We start from the raw sequence: 17,593 nt of genomic DNA on the forward strand, positions 1-17,593 counted from the left end.
TCCCGAAAAAAGGAGGAGAGTTCTTTCTCATCGAAGAAGACAAAGACAAAGACAAAAGACGAGAGAGAATACTACGATTCGATCATAAAACGATGATGATGATCCGAAACCGAAAGTTTTCCATCGTAGACGCGGTTTCGCACCCGTTCAAAACGATCGCGGCGAAGAGGAAGCAAAAACGAGCGACGTTTTTTGAGAATTTGGAAAATTACGACGAAGAACGCATCAACCAAAGGGCGGTTTTGTTGGAGAAGTTACGAAAGAGGTACGAGGAAAGGAAGGATTTGAAGAAGACGACGAGGAACGGGAGCAGTAATAGTAAGACTGAGGGGAGGACAGATAATGACGCGGGAGAGAAGAAGAGTAACAACACGGCCCCGGCGTCTCCGAATAAAACAAAGAAGAAGATGGAAAGGCCTATAATCCAAGAGCACGACGTTCCGAAGCTTTCGCCGGACGCGCTGGCCGCGGTGGTGGAAGATTTGAGACACGGAAGAGATAAATTTTCCATGACGGACGCGATGAGTATTATAAGCGGCGCGACTGTGTTATTTTCTCGAGAACCGAACGTGTGCAGAGTGTATTCGCACGAAGACGAGGACGGGTTCGTGATTATCGTCGGCGATATCCACGGACAGTTGGAGGATGTGTTGCACTTGTTGACGGTGTGCGGGATGCCATCGGAGAAGAATATATACGTTTTTAACGGTGATTTAGTCGATCGCGGAGGAAACGGGTGCGAGGTTGTGCTTTTGATTTTAGCCATGAAGTTGCAACATCCAGAGTTTGTGCACGTGAACAGAGGGAACCACGAGGACCCACACATTAACATTTTCGGCGGCTTCGAGGAGGAGTGTTTGAAAAAATACGACCACGGCGTGTTTCAAGCGTTTCACGAGTGTTTTAGGTGGTTTCCGATATGCACGATCGTAAACGACCGCGCGTTTGTCTGTCACGGAGGACCGCCGATGGAAGAGGATGGCTCTTTAGTTTCCGTGAAGCGGTTGGAGCAAATCCAGAAAGGACCGAGTTTTTTCGAATCGAAGAGCGCGAGACGGTTGGCGATGAAAAAGCAGAAGAAAGTGACAAGGAAAATGATGATGCTGAAGAAGAAGAGAGATGAACGCGTAAAACAAGCGAATGTAGCGGGTAATAATAATAGTAATAACGCGGGACGAAAGAAAGAGGACCCCGAAGAAGAAGAAGAAGAAGAAGACGATGCTGATGATGACGACGACGACGACGACGACGATGAACTGAGCGACGACGAATACGATTTAAAAACCGAACGAGAATTTCTAATCTGTAAATCTATGATCTGGTCGGACCCACACCCAAACGATGATTTCGTTGGCGTGGAAAATTCCACACGAGGTGCCGGCGGTTTATTCGGCGCGAACGTTACGCACGAATTCCTTAAAGAGAACAAGTTATCCTGCCTTGTGCGTTCGCACCAGTGCGTCGCGAGCGGCATCGAGACGTGTCACGACGGTCGACTGTTTACGGTATTTTCGGCGAGTAACTATTGCGGGAAATCCGGGAACAGAGGCGCTATACTCCGTTTACAACGAAACGATAAGCTCCCGCAACCGAAATACGCCATGACGTGGAAAAACGAGGATTGCGTAAACGTCGACTTGCGGCACAAAGTATCGTTTCATCGTAAAAAAGGAGACAAGAAACGCGCTTTGCAAATGGCTGCGATGCAAGCGAGCGAGTACATCATCGAGTACAAGAGAGAATTGTTTGACCACTGGTCGAGCATAGACATTAAAGGGAAAGGTAGAATAACTCGCGAACAGTGGGCGGATGGTTTACAAACGGTGTTGAAGCTCCGCTCGCAGTGGAAAAAAATGTTCCCGATGTTAGTTAGCGCGAACGAAGTCATGACCGGAGGCTTGTTTTCCATGAAACCAAGAAAAAAGACGCAATCAATGGACACTCTTGAAAAAGCGTCTTCCTCGTCGTTTAAGAAAGTATACGTGAAATTCCCGGAATTCTTGGCGCGATACACGCCGAGGCTGAAATCTGGCTGCCGAGAGTGGCAAGAAGAAGTTTTGGACGAACTTCGACAAGCGCTGATCACTGAGGCGAAAAATTTATCCTCCGCGTTCGAAAAAATGGACGTGGACGGTTCCGGTTCCATCGACTCGAAAGAGTTCACGAAAGCCATACGAAACATTCCAAATTTAGACGTGCTTTCCAACGCGCAAATTCTCTCTGTGTTCAACGCGTTCGACGTAGACGATTCCGGGACGCTCGATTTAGGCGAATTTAGTTCCATGTTTGAAGATTTCGTCAGCGAAGAGGCGGAAAACGAATTTTTACTGGATGTTTCTTCGCCTGGATCGCCGAGCACGAGAGCACGAAACGACGAGGTTTCCGTGTTGTGGAAAGATCGATCGTCGAAAGGAAGAGGGCAAATCGCGAAAATGATTTCTTTGAGTCGTTCGTTCAATCGCGTTTTATCTCTCAAGGAGAAGGAAGAGCGAGGGAGCGCGACCGAGGAAGAGTTACAATCGATCGCGTCTTTGAAGAAAATACTCTCCGGAGGAGGCGGCAAAGGAGGACGAGGAGAACAAGAAGGAGACAACGGCGACGACGAAGAGAAGGTTAAAATAAGCGACGTATGGAACGACGACATCGAACAAGCGATTTCAAAATTATTCACGGGATACAAAAAAGAGTTGCATCACGTGTGGCACACGATCATCGCCGCCGCTGGAGGCGAGCGAAAGAAAGAAACGCACCACCAATCCATATCTAACGCACACTTTGTGGACCTCATGTTATCCTTAGACGAGGTGATCAACGGCGATCTCAACGTGCTCACCGAGTCGAGCGCGAAACGGTTAGCGGAGCACATGGACACGAACAAAGATGGCACCATCGATTACGACGAGTTTATACGCGCGACTGAACCCGATGTCGAACAACTGAACAGATATCTGGCGTTTGACATTGATTTGTTCGAATCTCAAAGGAAAGCTGGCGTGATGTGATAAAGTTCACGATGAAAGGCACGGGTTCGTTCAAGATTTAATAATGTACGTTATATTTTGTATTTTGGACTATAATAATCTTTTCCGTCGTGTTGTAGTTCTGTTTGTGTCGTATTCTTTTCTATATTTATACCGCGCCAACCGCCGCATCTCCCTCCGCGTAACCAATCAACCCCAAGTAATCCTCCTTAATCGTGGCTATGCAGAAAATATCGTTCGCGTCTATTCTCATCCCGACAATCTTCACCCTCACTTCACAATCTACCCCAATCGTAATCTGCCCGTCGTCCGACTTGTAACAATTCTCATCCGTCACGTATTTCACGTCGTCCGGGACCAACGAATTACTCACGAACAACTGCAACGGCCCGGCTTCCGCGAAGAAACCAAACTTATTCACTTGCGTCACGACCGCGTCCAACACTTCGTTCTTAAATGGCCGGTACGCGACGCAGTCGTATTCCACCGCGAACTTTGCTCGAGCCGTGCCGTCGTCGGTGATGATCCCTTCCGAAACGTTCTCGATGTGCGTGATGCAGACGATAAATCCGTACCGTCCCGAACACGTGCCTTCCATCTGTTGTTGTTGTTCGACAAAAGGAGAGATACACACAGAGAGAAAGGGTATGGCAGCGCGTCAGCGAAGATAGAATGATGATGTCACGAGATAAAACAAATCGAACGAGAGAGAGGCGAAAGTCACAAAAAATGTCCATCCAGCAAGTGTCCAAAAACTCATCCAACTCTCTCTCTGAGAAGCGCTTTTAAAACAAATCTCTCGTTTCCACGATCACCCCCGATGCGATCGAGCGATTCAATACATAAACAGTCTCACCTCTAACTTAATCTTCTCCATGATCACGTCTTTCATTCTCGCGCCGAAATGTCTCGGTTCCAGAACGACGTTCTTTTCTCGTCGCACGTGGAAAAACATCCGATCGCTCCAATTCTCCCCCCCGACTAACGTCCCTTTGGACTTCTCTCTCTCTCTCTCTCTCCTCGATGAACCCTTCCGAAAGAACACCGCCGATGCGTGCTCTCTGTCTGACGCTCTTTCCGATGCGTGCGGTGCTTTTTTTGACGCGCTCTCTCTCTCTGAGTCACCGCGACAGGAAAAGAAAGAGCGAGACTTCAAAGAGTAAAAGAAGTGACGAATTTCCAACTCGCTCGCTTCCCCACAAGTGAAGAAGAGATATGAGAAGTCCGAGATTCTCGAACGCGGCGAACTGGCAAAAGCTCTCACTCGCGTCGACGTTTTTGATTGGTGTCTCAGCCGTCGTGTTTTCGACGTCTCGTCGAGAGAGGGAGTGGAGGCACGACCTGTTGAAAGCGGACGTCTTGAGGAAAGAATCGAACGATGACGATGCGAACACCAACATCCGCGCGATGAGAGGAATACTTTCATCGAAGAATAAAGAGGACGACGACGAGTTGAACGCGAAAAGGAGGAGAGCAGAGGTCGAGCGACTCGTGAGAGAGGCACTGGAGAGGAAAAGAGAGAGTGGTAAGGTGAAGGTTTTAGAGTAATAAGAGTAGTATAGTACCGTAGAATAGAAAGTCTTGTTGAAATGTAAAAATACAGATGTGTGCGAGTTGTCGTCGTCGTTTCCGTCGGGACTCGCTTGGTCGATGTTCTCTCATCGAAGCGGCACTCGGGCTTCCTCGTGAAAGTTTTCCTTCTTTGCCAACGGGTTGGTTAAATAACCACCGGATCGGTACGAACGCAAATAGTCGATGGTGATGCCGTCCATCTTCGCCGGGGTCATCCCTAACTCTTTAAATCCTAACTCGTTTGGTTTCTTCACGTAATCCGCGTCTTGAGCGTCGACGAAGGACCTGGTCAACCCTTTCGGCGTCGGCAACGGGAACGGGACTCGGTTTAACAAGAACTCGTGCGGCGCGGAGAGGAGTTTGTAGACAAACTTCGGGATGTACGCGACTCGGGCGGAGCGGAATCTGCCAGCGTCCACGGTTAACTTTGCCAACTCTTCCATCGTGAACGTCTTTTCGCCGGCTAAGACGTACTCTTTACCTACCGTCTCTTCGTCGTACGGCATTTGGCTGATGGCAATGGCCACGTCGTCCACCGAGACCGGTTGGTGTTTCGATTCCCCTAATCCCGTCAACGGAACGAACGGAAACTTACTCGCGTGTTCCGCGAACACGTTCAAAAATCTATCCTCCACGCCGATCAATTTCGCCGGTTTCACGATGGTCGCCCTCGGGAAAATCCTCCTCACCTCCTCGTCCCCTTCCGCTTTCGTGCGATAATACTTCGATTTCGCGTTCACGTCCGCCCCTAGCGCGGACACGTGAATCAATCTCTTCACCGAGGAACTCTCCTTGCACGCCTCCGCCAATCGTCTCGGAAAGTCTCGATGCACGTCCTCGAACGAAAAATTCCTCGTCTCCCACTCTCTCCCGACCATATTAATCACCACGTTCGCGCGTTCCACCGCGTATTTAATCGCCTCGTCGTCTCTCATCGAGTAATCGAATTGTACAATTTGTCCTAAATCTCCCATTGGTTTTAAATGTTGTCGATGGTTCTCCGAACATCTCGTCGGTACGAGCACTCGACTGCCGTTTTTCGCCAAGTGATTCACCACGTACCGGCCTAAAAACCCAGTCGAACCGAACACGGCCGCGGTGATTCCGGAATACGACGATCTGCCACCGGTGCCTTTTTTCTCGAAATCGACCGGTAACTCCTTTTCGAAGTGGTGCTGTAAAGAAGAACTCGACGAAGAAGCGGACTCGTTCTTCGCCGGAGACGAATAGAAACGACAAGAATGACTTTTCGTAAGCGTTGGGGAAGACGCAGACGCTTCAAAATCGCGCATCATTTTCATCATCATCGTCGTCTTCTTCTTCTCGTTATTGCGTAACAAAAATATCCCCGCGGCTCTCTTCGAAGAATAAGAACAAGACATGACGAGCGATGCTTTCGATCCCGCGTCTCTCTCTCTCTTTCTCTCTCTCTCTCTTTGACCTTCTCTTGCGTATAAAAGTGAGGAGATCGGACAGACTTAAACCCTATTAACACACAAAACCCTAAAACCCTTGTGTCCCAATTCTCGGCGGAAAAACCTCCTCAATAGTTTGCTCTTTCATCAGCAAGCAGACGATCTGCGCATTCTTTTGGACGCATCATCGGAGGAGGAAGAGGAGACGCGCATCACCATCTGTTATTCTTGTTGTTCTTGTTATTTGTTGTACATTTTGAGTGCATTGTGTTCGGGAAAACCTCTTTCTCATCATCATTTTCATCACCAGCGCTTCTTCCTTTGCGTTAACTGTGGTGGTGTGAAAGAGATTCAATAATCATGTCCACGCCGACGAGAACGCGAGGGGAGCAAGCGAACGAAACGAACGGCGGTAACGTTGGTAACAGTAGCAATACGAATTCCCCTTCCCAGCAGCAAAATCAATCGTTATCCCCGTCGATTGTGTACCCGACAAAATTCACCTGGCATTACGAAGGGAAAGTCGTGCACTTGTGCGGGTCGTTTACGAATTGGCTGGAAACCGTACCGATGGCGCCTGAAATCGTGCCGCCGAACGGGAACCAAGTCTTCTCCGTGGTGTGCAACTTACCGTCCGGGTACCATCAGTATAAGTTTATCGTGGACGGGGAGTGGAGGCACGACGAGAATCAAGCGTTTATACAGGACCCGCTCGGGAACGTGAATAATTGGTTGTTCGTGAAGAAGCCGTCGGCGACGAGCGGCGGGGGCGGGAGTTCGGTGGTTTCCAGTCCGAGCAATGGTGGTGGAATTGGGAGTCCGGGGATGAGTAGCGCGGAGAATGTGAGCATGCACAGCGCACAAACCGGTGGTGCTGGTGGTGGTGGTGGTAGTGGGTATAATCAACAGATGATGATGACGCAACAACAGCAAAACTATCAGCAAGGCACGGCGCCGCTGGAAGTGCCGGGGATGATGTCGCCAGGAGGAGGATCGTCCGGTATGAACGAGGCCGGCATTATTGGTGGCGGACAGCAAGCGCAAGTGATGCACCATCAGCATCAACAGGATCGCCCGCAAGCGCAGTGGTTAAGTCACGATGATTCGCAATCGGACAGCTTGAACGCGGCGGCGCTGGAGCAACAACGGAGAATACAACAACAACGACAGCACCAAGGTGGAGGAAGCGATCAGCACTTAGTCGGGGAGATTTCTCCAGAACGTGCGTCGCAAAGGCACCATCACGCGATGCGGGACGAGGCGAATGCGGCGGCGGCGGCGAATGTCATAGACGCCGGCATGGATTGGGTATCCGGAGGGATCAACGGGTTGCAGATTAAACGAGACGGCGACGGGAGACGGAAGTCTATAAACGTAGCCAGAGACGGTGGACCCATAGCGGCGGCGGCGGCGGCGGCGGCGGTGGCTTCGACTCGACCCCCAATGCAACCGAGCACGAATAATAACGACTACGTCGAGCAGCAAGGTGGAGCAAATCCGGACGATTACGCCTCGGACGCGTCTCGCGCGAGAGTCTTGGAGTTTTTGCAAAGACATACTGCGTATGAATTGATACCAGAGTCGAATAAAGTAGTCGTGTTTGATATCAATTTACCAGTCAGGCAAGCGTTTCACGCGTTCTACGAGCAACAGATAGCCGCGGCGCCGCTTTGGAATCCGGCAAAAGGGGATTTCGCCGGGATGATTTCCGCCGGCGAGTTTATAGATTTGTTGCGAGTGCTCTCGGAGGCGTTCAAAGACGTGAAGCAAGTTACGGAAGAAGATTTAGATAGGTTTACCGTCGCGAAAGCGCGGGAAGAATGCGGCGCGAGCGTGGAGAATTCGAGTTTACTTTCGGTTCGACCGGAAGATTCGTTACACCTGGTCGCTTTGGTTTTGTTAAAGAACAACATGTACTCCGTCCCGGTTGTTTCGTACGGCGGCGGCGGCGGCCAGCAAAGCGGCGGCAGCCAGAGCAAGAAGTCATCGGGTAGTAGCGGTGGTGGTGGTGGCGATGGTGGTGGGGGTGATACTAGTGATAACAAAGATAGCAATAACAACAACAAAATGGGAAGTAGGAATCGGAACGCGGCGCAGCTTCTTCACGTGACCAATCTCGCGGAGATTTTCGCGTGTTTGCACAGACACTTTAGAGGCGTACCTTCCTCCTTGCCGCTCTTTTCGCAGCCGCTTGGTGCTTTACCCATTGGCACGTGGACGAAAGAATTTGGCGGAAGACGGTCGCCGAGCGATTCCTTACTTCGGAGGACAAACTCGTTCGGTCAAGCGGACGCGGTAGAAGCGGCGTCGGATGAACAGTTCTTCGCTAATCTTCCGGAAGAGTTGCAAAGACTAGCGCCTTTGCGGTGTGTCTATCCTCAGACAACATTGGCGGAAGCGTTTACGATGATGAATGGTGTCTCGTGCTTACCAGTCGTGGACGACAGCGGGAGAGGTGGTTTGATTGACGTCTACGCGAGAAGTGACATTGTGAAATTAGCCTCGAACAACGCGTATTTGAACGTAAACATGGACGAATTTACGATAGCTAGAGCGTTGCAAAACTCGAGAATGGCTTCGGGCGGCGGTGGGTACGCACCATCGTCGTTGTTAGGCGGTGGTGGTAACGATGCCTCCATGGACGGATCATCAATGAACACGATGCCGAGCAATGTTTTAAATAACAAACCTCCGAGTCCGAAATTCAACGCCAGCGGTATGAGCGACAGCCCATTTCATTCCGGTGGAGGGTCGCCTTCGAAAGGTAATAATAATATTAGCACGTACGCCGGCGGATTTTCAACCTGTACGCGTTCGGATACCTTGCGAGCGGCGGTCGAGGCATTAGGATTACCAGGCGTGAAACGTCTAGTCGTAGTGGATGAAAAAACGGGAGCGTTGGAAGGTATCATCGCGTTATCAGACGTCATGCGCTTTTTGTTGAGATAGAGAGAGAAGAGAGAGATGTTTAATCGTTACAAAAATACAAACTTTCTAACATATATTTCAACTCGTTCCTCAAACTAAAAAGGTCAATACAACAACACTTCTGCGAATATCAGCACCATAGCCGCAAAATATGCGACAACAACTTTGTAAGATGGGAGCTTTCTAAATCCTTCATTCACGTCAAAATTAACGTTCGGCTCGCTTCCTACAGGCACCGAAGACGTGATGTATGGACCTCGTAAATTGTTCAACTCGTCTGGCGCAACGCAACCGCCGTACCCGTCGCAAACTTTCGCAAAGACGCCGTCGGTTGTCGAAGGAACGCTGGAGCACGGGTACCCTTTCTCAGGTTCAATGTAATAATCGTGTGGCCCGTTACACGACGAGGCGGAACCGTAGCACCTGAACGCAGTTGTCGAGCATACGCTTTCCGGAAACGAAACTTTTTCAGTCACGCAAAATCCGCCATGGGAGGTCGAATCGATTTGTTGGCACCAAAAATGTTGGTTTCGGCACTCATTTTTGTAGCAACTCCCAATATCGTTCGGATGCGTACCATGGTGGCACTTTGTACCGTATGGTTTCCAACCGTCCGCGACGCACGACTTGGAAGCGCCGTCGCATGTTTCTTGGACGTCGCACGTGGACACCGCGTCTCGACATACTGAACCGCTCGATTTTATAACGCAAGAACTATCGCAACATCCGTCGTGATAGCTGGAACACATTTTACCGGGGTTGAGCATACAAGTCGCCGCGTTGCAACACGTGTTTTCACTTCCATACACATCCGTGTCGGAACAGTCATTACCAAAGCAATCGCACTCCTCGCCTTCCTCGACGATACCGTTCCCGCACATCGCTTCGCTGCCTTGCGCCAAACACCCGTATGCGAAATACGAGGCGCTATATTTGGCCACCGTACACGTGCTCCATTCCGTTTCGAGTTCGTAGCCAGCTTTTGCAGCCATGATTAAACCGGTATCAGGACAATCGTCATCATCGCCGTCGTGCAAAAATCCGAGATTGTGTCCGATTTCGTGCGCAACCGTCGCGGCGGAGTATCGCAAAGAATTCGCAGGGTTCACCTCGTTCACGTTTACCCCATATCCATTGCACGCGCCACCTGTATACGCTAACCCGATGGTTCCACCATCAAAATTATGCCCGGATAGCACTGAAAGCACGTCGGCATCAGCCAACGTGGAGATTTCAGAAGAATATTTCCAATCATCTGCTTTCGTGAGTAAGTCGTCGCTATTTACCTCATCAGTCGCGCACGCGGGGCAAGCGAACGCGCCTTTTTGAACTGTACCCCACGGATCTGTAGCACCTTTATCCGTATATCCGATTACTTTGAGTACGATTTCAATGTCCGGGTAAAACGCATTTTCATACAACGCAGAGACGTAATTCATAATCGAGATGGTTTCCATCACGCAATCGAACGCCGTATTGTACTTCGACACTCGCGTTTCGTCATTGTGCGCGTACACCTCGATAACTCGAGTGTTTGCGTAATCAATCGCTTGCAACTTTCGTCGTTTTTTGTTATCGTCGTCGTTTGCTTCTTCTTCTTCGTCTCCTTTTGAAGGCATGAATTTAATCCGGTCTCTTTGTGTGCCAATCAAGTGCTCGGCGACTTCGTCCGCGGCGTTAAACGCGATAAAATCCACGCTTTCCAAACTCTCATCCTCATCCTCATTTTCAGCGCTCTCTTCTTCCCCTTCGTTCTCATCTAAAGCGTTGTTCAAAATCTTCCTTCTCTTCTTTCTTCTCTTCCTCGCTCTCTTCGCTTCCTCCACCTCCTCCTGAAAACTCTCGTGCGGCATCATTAAACTCAAACTCATATTCTTCGCGAGCAGCGCGACGTGCGCGAACCCCTCCTTGGCGCACACGTTCGCCGACACTCGAGAAGGACGAGCATTCGCGGCAGACCCACCACCCTCGTCTCCTCCTCCCGATTTCACGAAGCCTTTATACTGGCACTTAGTCGCCGCTCTTTTCGCCAACTCTCGAGTCTCTTCGTCTTCCTCGAGCGTCTTTCCGTCGAATCGAAGCACTTGAAAATTTTCGCGCAACAGCCCCTTAGTAGAGGCGGTTTTGGTCGACACCAATTCGACCTCGAATCGTTCCCCGAACGCGCGTATCGCGAACGATTTAACCACGTCGACGTTCTCGTTCTCGCGAATTACATCTTCCACGCGCACGATTTCGTACGCTTTGAGCATAGATTTTGTCGGCGATTTGAGTTTCACTTTCGTCGTCGTCGTTGTTTGCGCTTCGACCATCTTCATCACCGCGATGCACAAGACGGAGAAGAAAAAGGCCGACGCACGCTTTCTTTGTCTTCCTCTCGCCGCCATCGTACTACGCATCGTCGTCGTAAACAATAAATCGTTCCCTCAAAAACGTCGAGAGCGACAGAAAAAGCAGAAGCAGAGAGAGAGTGTGTGCGTTAATAGTATACGTATGCGCGGGTATCTTAATGCGAGGGCATTTATAGAATAGGGTAAGGAAAGTGGCGAGTTTCTTTGAGACCACACATGTACAGAATGACATCTATTTTTATATACAAAAACGCTTCACTTTAATCACGCGTTATTTTAACGCGCACGAGTCAGGCTTCTTGGCGGAAGTTTTCACCCAGAGCTTCACCATGTTCACACCTGACGAAGGTCCGGGGAACTTGTTCGTGCCGCCCCATGCGTTATACGCTCCAATCGAGAAGAACCAGTTGCCGTGGTCGACGGTGCCGTCGATAAAGTTCGAACTCCCGCTGTTGTATTCCAAACCTTTGAAGCTGTGAGTACTCGTGCCGTGGCCGTTCGCTTGAATCGAAATAGCTTTGAAGTCATCAACACCACGTTTACCCGCAGTCACTGGATTAGAAGTCTGCGTCCAGATGTTCGTTTGTGACAAAGTCGGATACTCGAGCTTGAACTGGAAGGAGCCCTCATCAGTGCGACCAAACTTTTCGACCTCTTCCAATCGAGAGTATTTGTAATCCGTCTCCGGATTGGAACCAACGCGTTTCGATTCAGCGTTGTTATTTGCCTTGGACCAGTAGTTACCCTTGCTCGAGTCGTGCTTGAATACCAAGTAGTAGCCTTCATCGTCGACAGTTGCATCGCAATCCAAAACCGGTGGCGGACTTGGCGGCGGCGCAGGCGGCGGACTCGGGCACGAGTCAGGCTTCTTGGCGGAAGTTTTCACCCAGAGCTTCACCATGTTCACACCTGACGAAGGTCCGGGGAACTTGTTCGTGCCGCCCCATGCGTTATACGCTCCAATCGAGAAGAACCAGTTGCCGTGGTCGACGGTGCCGTCGATAAAGTTCGAACTCCCGCTGTTGTATTCCAAACCTTTGAAGCTGTGAGTACTCGTGCCGTGGCCGTTCGCTTGAATCGAAATAGCTTTGAAGTCATCAACACCACGTTTACCCGCAGTCACTGGATTAGAAGTCTGCGTCCAGATGTTCGTTTGTGACAAAGTCGGATACTCGAGCTTGAACTGGAAGGAGCCCTCATCAGTGCGACCAAACTTTTCGACCTCTTCCAATCGAGAGTATTTGTAATCCGTCTCCGGATTGGAACCAACGCGTTTCGATTCAGCGTTGTTATTTGCCTTGGACCAGTAGTTACCCTTGCTCGAGTCGTGCTTGAATACCAAGTAGTAGCCTTCATCGTCGACAGTTGCATCGCAATCCAAAAGTGGCCCATCGTAAGCTGGTGGAGCAGAAGGAGTTTCTTCTTTCTCCCACTCCAAAATTTTCGTTTCTTCGAGATGTCCAGTGGCGCTCGTTGCTCCTTCAATCTTCGCTTCCGTCGCAATTTTCAACTCATCTTCTTCGGTTAACGAGTTCAATTTTGAAGTTACTGAAGCTGACACGTCCGAATCGATGCAGTTTATAGTGGCCTGAAGATTCACAGTCGTGACTCCCTCCTCGCTGCCAAGTTCTGCTCCAGTATTTGCAGTAGATTCGACGACTTCAACTTCAACCATGCTCGCGTCGACGCCAACCACTTCCGCGGTAGAGGACGCCACACTCTCGAGTTCAGCCGGACCAAAATCGCTCGCGCTCAAACCCGGACCAGAGAAACTCAAATCAAAAGTCACTTGCACTTCCTCCTTCTCAGTTGTAGAGGAGAATGAACACGCTTCTGGTTCGGACAAGCCGCACGTATTCGAACACGAACCCCACGTGAAACTTAACGCAGATCCGTCGTAGACTCGATTGTAAAATGATAGATCACCGTAAGTAATCTTCTTCGTGCACGAAGCCATCGAAAACGGTCCACCGATGGTCGGTTCTTCCGGTGCAGAGTGTGCTGGACAATAAGTGCTCCCATCCAAGGAAGATTCGCATCCAATATCTTTAATCGGCTCTCCGTTCCCGCTCGTTTTCGAGTACAAAAAGAAGCCAAACTCCTCGCCAACGGTTAAATCTGCCGCCGAAACTTCATACTCCCCGCACTTCCCCTTTACCGCGTTCATTTCGATCCCATTTTCAAACGCGAAGTCTGACGACATTGTCTTTGAAATGAGTTTCGCGCCGACGTTCTCCCAGTTTCCCGGATCAAACGACAACTTGTCCACCGGCGAACACGCCGCAGAGAGCGAAATCACACTCGGAGTCGCCGATTCTTCGCCCAACTTTGCCGCGTCCAAACTCGACGTTGTCGTCGATCTTCCTCGCAAGAACAAAGGCGCAGCAGCGCGAGAAGCGTACCCTCTCATCCTCACCGTCATCCTTTCCGAAGAAGAAGAAGAAGGAGAAGAAGAAGAAGTCGTCGTCGTCACCGCAAACGTCGCCAACAACACGAAAACACACGAAAGCAAGATGTATTTCGCGCTTCGGGAGAAGATTTTCCCCTTGATGGTGTTGTTGTCATCGTTCTTCTTCACCAACAAAGGCGTCGTCTCCATCATTCTTTGTTGTTGCCTTCTTCTTTACTGCGCAGATTCCCGATCGCGGATCTCTCAAAATGATACGTATGAGGAGCGAAACGACGGGAAAGATGTGTTTTAAAGTGCCGGATTCGAGCGGAATTTTTATTTTTATAGTGTTACACTGCTTACTACAAATTAGGTTTTAACACCCTAAACAAAAAGTGTCTCTCTTCTTCACTTTTGAGGGAAAAACACACGCGCGTGAAGCCATTTCTATCCGAGAGTGTAAGCGTAGTATCTCTCTCGAATACGACCGCGATGGTTCGTCAGAAAGAGAAGTAAGAGAGAAGCGTTCTTTTGAGTTGTTTTTATACGCATCAGTAAAAAAAATGAACGCAGAAGTAAGAAACCAACTCGCGCGAGAGGTGCTCCGAGCGACGCTTTCCTCCTCGTCGTTAGGGGAAAAAGCATCCGAATCATCCATCAAAGGCGGCGGCGACGACGTGTTCGCCGCGAGCGCGATGATCGTCGCGTCGATCAAATCCGGCGAGTATTCTCGAGCGTTAAAAAGCGTTCTGTGTTTTGCCTTTCAGCCTTTATCATTGAACAATAACAACAGAGGAGAAGAGGTTTTGGAAGAGAAAGAGTTTGCTCTGTTTCTCGCAGGCGTGTGCGGGTTGTGTTTGCACCAGAGAGCGAACGCGTGCGGACCGCCGTTACATTTGGAAGAAGAAGAAGAAGAAGAAGAAGAAGAAGAAGGGTTTGCGAATGCGATTTTGCAAGCGTTTCGAGATGGTACGTTTCGTGATGGTGGTAATGGTGGTTTTGCGCTGAATGATGCGCAAAACGCCGACGGATTATTACATGGAGATGTTGATGGAGTATTCGGAAGTTCTCGAGCGTCGATTGGCGAGATGGACGAGGAGGAGAAGGACCGAAGGCGAGCGAAACGGCGAAAGAGAAGAGCATTCGAAAAGGTGTTGTCGCGGGACGGCGAAGACGCGAGCGGGAGAATCGAGCACCCCGAATGTCTCGCGTTGGCGGTGGAGTGTTTGGTGAACTCGAAACAGATGATGAAGAGATTGGAGTTCGTGGAGAGAGACGAGACGTTGGACGTGTCCGCGAGACCGTCGCCGATGGGGAGGTGTAGGCGCGCAGCCGCGGAAGCGTTGGACGGGGAAGAGACGACGAATAGCAACGAGGAATTTCACGTCGTGAGAGATTGGTTCGCGGCGAGATGCGCCCTGGCACACCAGAGAGTATTGTTTGGACGAACGGTGACGCTCAGAAAACAGTGCTTGGGATTCTTCGCGAGGGCGTTGGAAGGGTTGTCGCGCGCGAGCTCGTTGGTAGGGGATAATGAAAAGAAAAAAATAGAAGACGCGCACTACCTTTACGGCACGTGCCTCATAGAAGCGTCTTTGATGGAGCACGAGTTCGGCGTCGACGATTCCGCGCGATATCTTTTAAAACGCGCTAAAGATGCATTAGGGGTTACGATTGAAAAGTCTGGCGCGTTGGGGTACCGCACGATCCATCAACAAGATGCGAAAGCCCAGCTGGTGCTGCGAGTGACGTGCAAGGAAAGAGCGAGCGCCGAGTCAGACGACGAGGACGAAAACGACGATGATACTGATGAAGACGAAAGTATCGCCGCCGGTTCAGGAGGAGGCAACGAGAGCGACGACACGGAAGTAGCGGACGGAGCAAAGGCGTCGAACTCCTCTTCCTCTTCCTCTGCCATGTCTCGCTTGCGCGTCGAACTCGAAGGTTTATCCGCGGATGGAAGTCAAATTCTTCCAAAACCAAAACTCCAAAACGCCTCTGATGCGGACGACCCGTCTTTGAATGCACCTTTATCGACGATAGCCCAAGTCGTTCTCTTGGCGGAGTGCGTCGCGGTGCGTAAAAAGCAAGCCGACGATGGCTTGCGTAACTGGGAAATGACACCGTACTTGGAACGCGTTCTGACGCAAGCAAAATCGCGCCCGATCGTACGAGCGAGTGCCACGGTACTCATGACTAGACACGAAAAGACGCGCGCGCGAACGCGCGAACGCGCTTTGTTATCCTTAGAAGACGTGACGAGATCCGTCTCTGAAGTCCCCGCGAACGCCATCAAGAAGATGAGACAAAGCAAGAAAGTGAAACGAGATTTAACCACTTCACTCTCTAAAATTGGCAAAGAACGACTGCGGTTCGCCTTTTCTGTCTGGTTTCCACCTATTCACGCGCTGAAAAAAGAGTTAGGCGAAGCCCTCATTTCGATAGGCATGGTTGGCGCCGCGTTGAAACTCTTCGAAGAAATTGAACACTGGGACGCGTACATTTCTTGTCTCGAATTGCTCGGAAAGAAGCAACAAGCCGCGGACGTGGTGAAAACACGATTGAACGAAGAACCCGGGAATGCAAAGTTGTGGTGCGCGTTAGGTGACGCAACTGGCGATGAGACGTGTTATCACAAAGCGTGGGAAGTATCCGAGGAACGCGACGCGAGGTCGCAAAGAACGTTAGCGAGATTGTGTGCGCAAAGGAATGATTTCGCGCAAGCAGTCGTGCACTGGACGAGAGCGCTGACGCTGAATCCACTCTTCCCGGGCGCGTGGTTTAACTGCGGCTATTGCAGAATGAAGTGCGAAGGTCGGGAGGACGACGCGTTGGCGGCGTTTGTTCGATGCGCCCAAATTGACCCAGAAAACGGGCAAGCTTGGAACAATGTCGCCGCGTTATCGATGCATAAGCAAAAGTTCCAAGCTGCGCGCGCTGCATTGCAAGAAGCGGTCAAGCATTACCGCACGTCGTGGCACACGTGGGAAAACTTAGCCATCGCTTCTGCGAAAACAGGGAGATTCGTCGCGTCGGCGAGAGCGTTAATGAAGGTGATAGAGTTAACCGACGGAGCTAGAGTCCACATACCGACGATATCGACGCTTTTAGACATGTGCGAAGAAGGAAGAAAACTTGGTCCCGAAAAGTGTGAGTGGATGCGCGACGCGGAGAAATGGGAACGCGAGGCGAATAAGAAGAAGGACGCAACGTTGCTAAGTTTGAACGCTTCCGATGACGAAGGCGAGGCGTCGGATGACGACGAAGAGGAAGATTGGAACGATGCCGCGTGCAGCAAAGCCGCGGCGGATATAGCGTCGTTCTTCAGCGATTTTAGCGTGAACGATACCGAAGCGAACACGACGACGGCAACAGCAACAGGAACCAAATTTAACGTTCGCGACGAAGAGATCGACGAGAAGACGGGCGCGCCAAGAATCGTCGTTAAAATCGAGGAACTTCTCGAGCAGATCTTGGCAAAAGCAGCGTCTGGAAACACAAACTCTGGTGGAGGTAACAACGCTAGCGGCGCGCCGCCGAGAGCTATGCACGATACCGCGGCCATTTGGCACCTGGTATCGAGACACGCGGAGAATTGTGGCGATTTCGCATCTTCGGTTGAAGCAAAATTGAAAGTTGTCAGAGCGTTAGACGCTTCGGGTTGGAGGAAAGACGGGAACGCGTTCGACGCGTACGTCTCCGCGGCGATGAACTGGGCGAATGCGCTGAAAAAAGAGTCCTCGGCGTGTACGAAGAAATCGGTTGCGAGCGCGAGAATGTTGCTAAAAAGCGCAGTTAAAATTGCCCAAAATGAAGGCTTTGACGAACGCGCCACGTATGCGCCTTTAACTAAAACGTTCGAGAGCGTAGAAGAGATTGAAAAGAGCTTCGATTAGAGAGAAGAAGGAGAGACAGACGGTACGTGCGATAGTGTTAGTGTTTCAAGGTAGTATTTTG

At 50.5% G+C, this 17,593-nt stretch overlaps 7 protein-coding genes across 7 annotated transcripts; 3 read left to right on the forward strand and 4 right to left on the reverse strand.

Moving 5' to 3' along the window:
- Nucleotides 1-92: 92 nt before the first annotated feature.
- On the forward strand, nucleotides 93-3,002 carry Bathy11g01870 (serine/threonine protein phosphatase; the record flags this gene model as incomplete). The annotated part of the gene is made up of 1 exon (XM_007510102.1): nucleotides 93-3,002. One exon carries the CDS (start codon nucleotides 93-95, stop codon nucleotides 3,000-3,002), a length of 2,910 nt encoding a protein of 969 aa, XP_007510164.1.
- A 127-nt stretch (nucleotides 3,003-3,129) lies between these two features.
- On the reverse strand, nucleotides 3,130-3,579 carry Bathy11g01880 (predicted protein; the record flags this gene model as incomplete). The annotated part of the gene is made up of 1 exon (XM_007510111.1): nucleotides 3,130-3,579. The coding sequence occupies one exon, from the start codon at nucleotides 3,577-3,579 to the stop codon at nucleotides 3,130-3,132; it is 450 nt and encodes a 149-aa protein (XP_007510173.1).
- A 1,060-nt stretch (nucleotides 3,580-4,639) lies between these two features.
- Nucleotides 4,640-5,935, reverse strand: Bathy11g01890 (predicted protein; the record flags this gene model as incomplete). The annotated part of the gene is made up of 1 exon (XM_007510233.1): nucleotides 4,640-5,935. The coding sequence occupies one exon, from the start codon at nucleotides 5,933-5,935 to the stop codon at nucleotides 4,640-4,642; it is 1,296 nt and encodes a 431-aa protein (XP_007510295.1).
- A 393-nt stretch (nucleotides 5,936-6,328) lies between these two features.
- Nucleotides 6,329-8,917, forward strand: Bathy11g01900 (predicted protein; the record flags this gene model as incomplete). Its single annotated transcript, XM_007510366.1, has 1 exon — nucleotides 6,329-8,917. One exon carries the CDS (start codon nucleotides 6,329-6,331, stop codon nucleotides 8,915-8,917), a length of 2,589 nt encoding a protein of 862 aa, XP_007510428.1.
- Nucleotides 8,918-9,000: 83 nt separating this feature from the next.
- Bathy11g01910 (unnamed protein product) lies at nucleotides 9,001-11,283 on the reverse strand (the record flags this gene model as incomplete). The annotated part of the gene is made up of 1 exon (XM_007510061.1): nucleotides 9,001-11,283. The coding sequence occupies one exon, from the start codon at nucleotides 11,281-11,283 to the stop codon at nucleotides 9,001-9,003; it is 2,283 nt and encodes a 760-aa protein (XP_007510123.1).
- Nucleotides 11,284-11,518: 235 nt separating this feature from the next.
- Bathy11g01920 (hypothetical protein) lies at nucleotides 11,519-13,846 on the reverse strand (the record flags this gene model as incomplete). Its single annotated transcript, XM_007510048.1, has 1 exon — nucleotides 11,519-13,846. One exon carries the CDS (start codon nucleotides 13,844-13,846, stop codon nucleotides 11,519-11,521), a length of 2,328 nt encoding a protein of 775 aa, XP_007510110.1.
- A 353-nt stretch (nucleotides 13,847-14,199) lies between these two features.
- Bathy11g01930 (predicted protein) lies at nucleotides 14,200-17,532 on the forward strand (the record flags this gene model as incomplete). Its single annotated transcript, XM_007510166.1, has 1 exon — nucleotides 14,200-17,532. One exon carries the CDS (start codon nucleotides 14,200-14,202, stop codon nucleotides 17,530-17,532), a length of 3,333 nt encoding a protein of 1,110 aa, XP_007510228.1.
- Nucleotides 17,533-17,593: the final 61 nt, after the last annotated feature.

Source organism: Bathycoccus prasinos (assembly GCF_002220235.1).
Source record: "Bathycoccus prasinos genomic : Chromosome_11".
In the NCBI taxonomy this organism is placed as follows: Eukaryota; Viridiplantae; Chlorophyta; class Mamiellophyceae; order Mamiellales; family Bathycoccaceae; genus Bathycoccus; species Bathycoccus prasinos.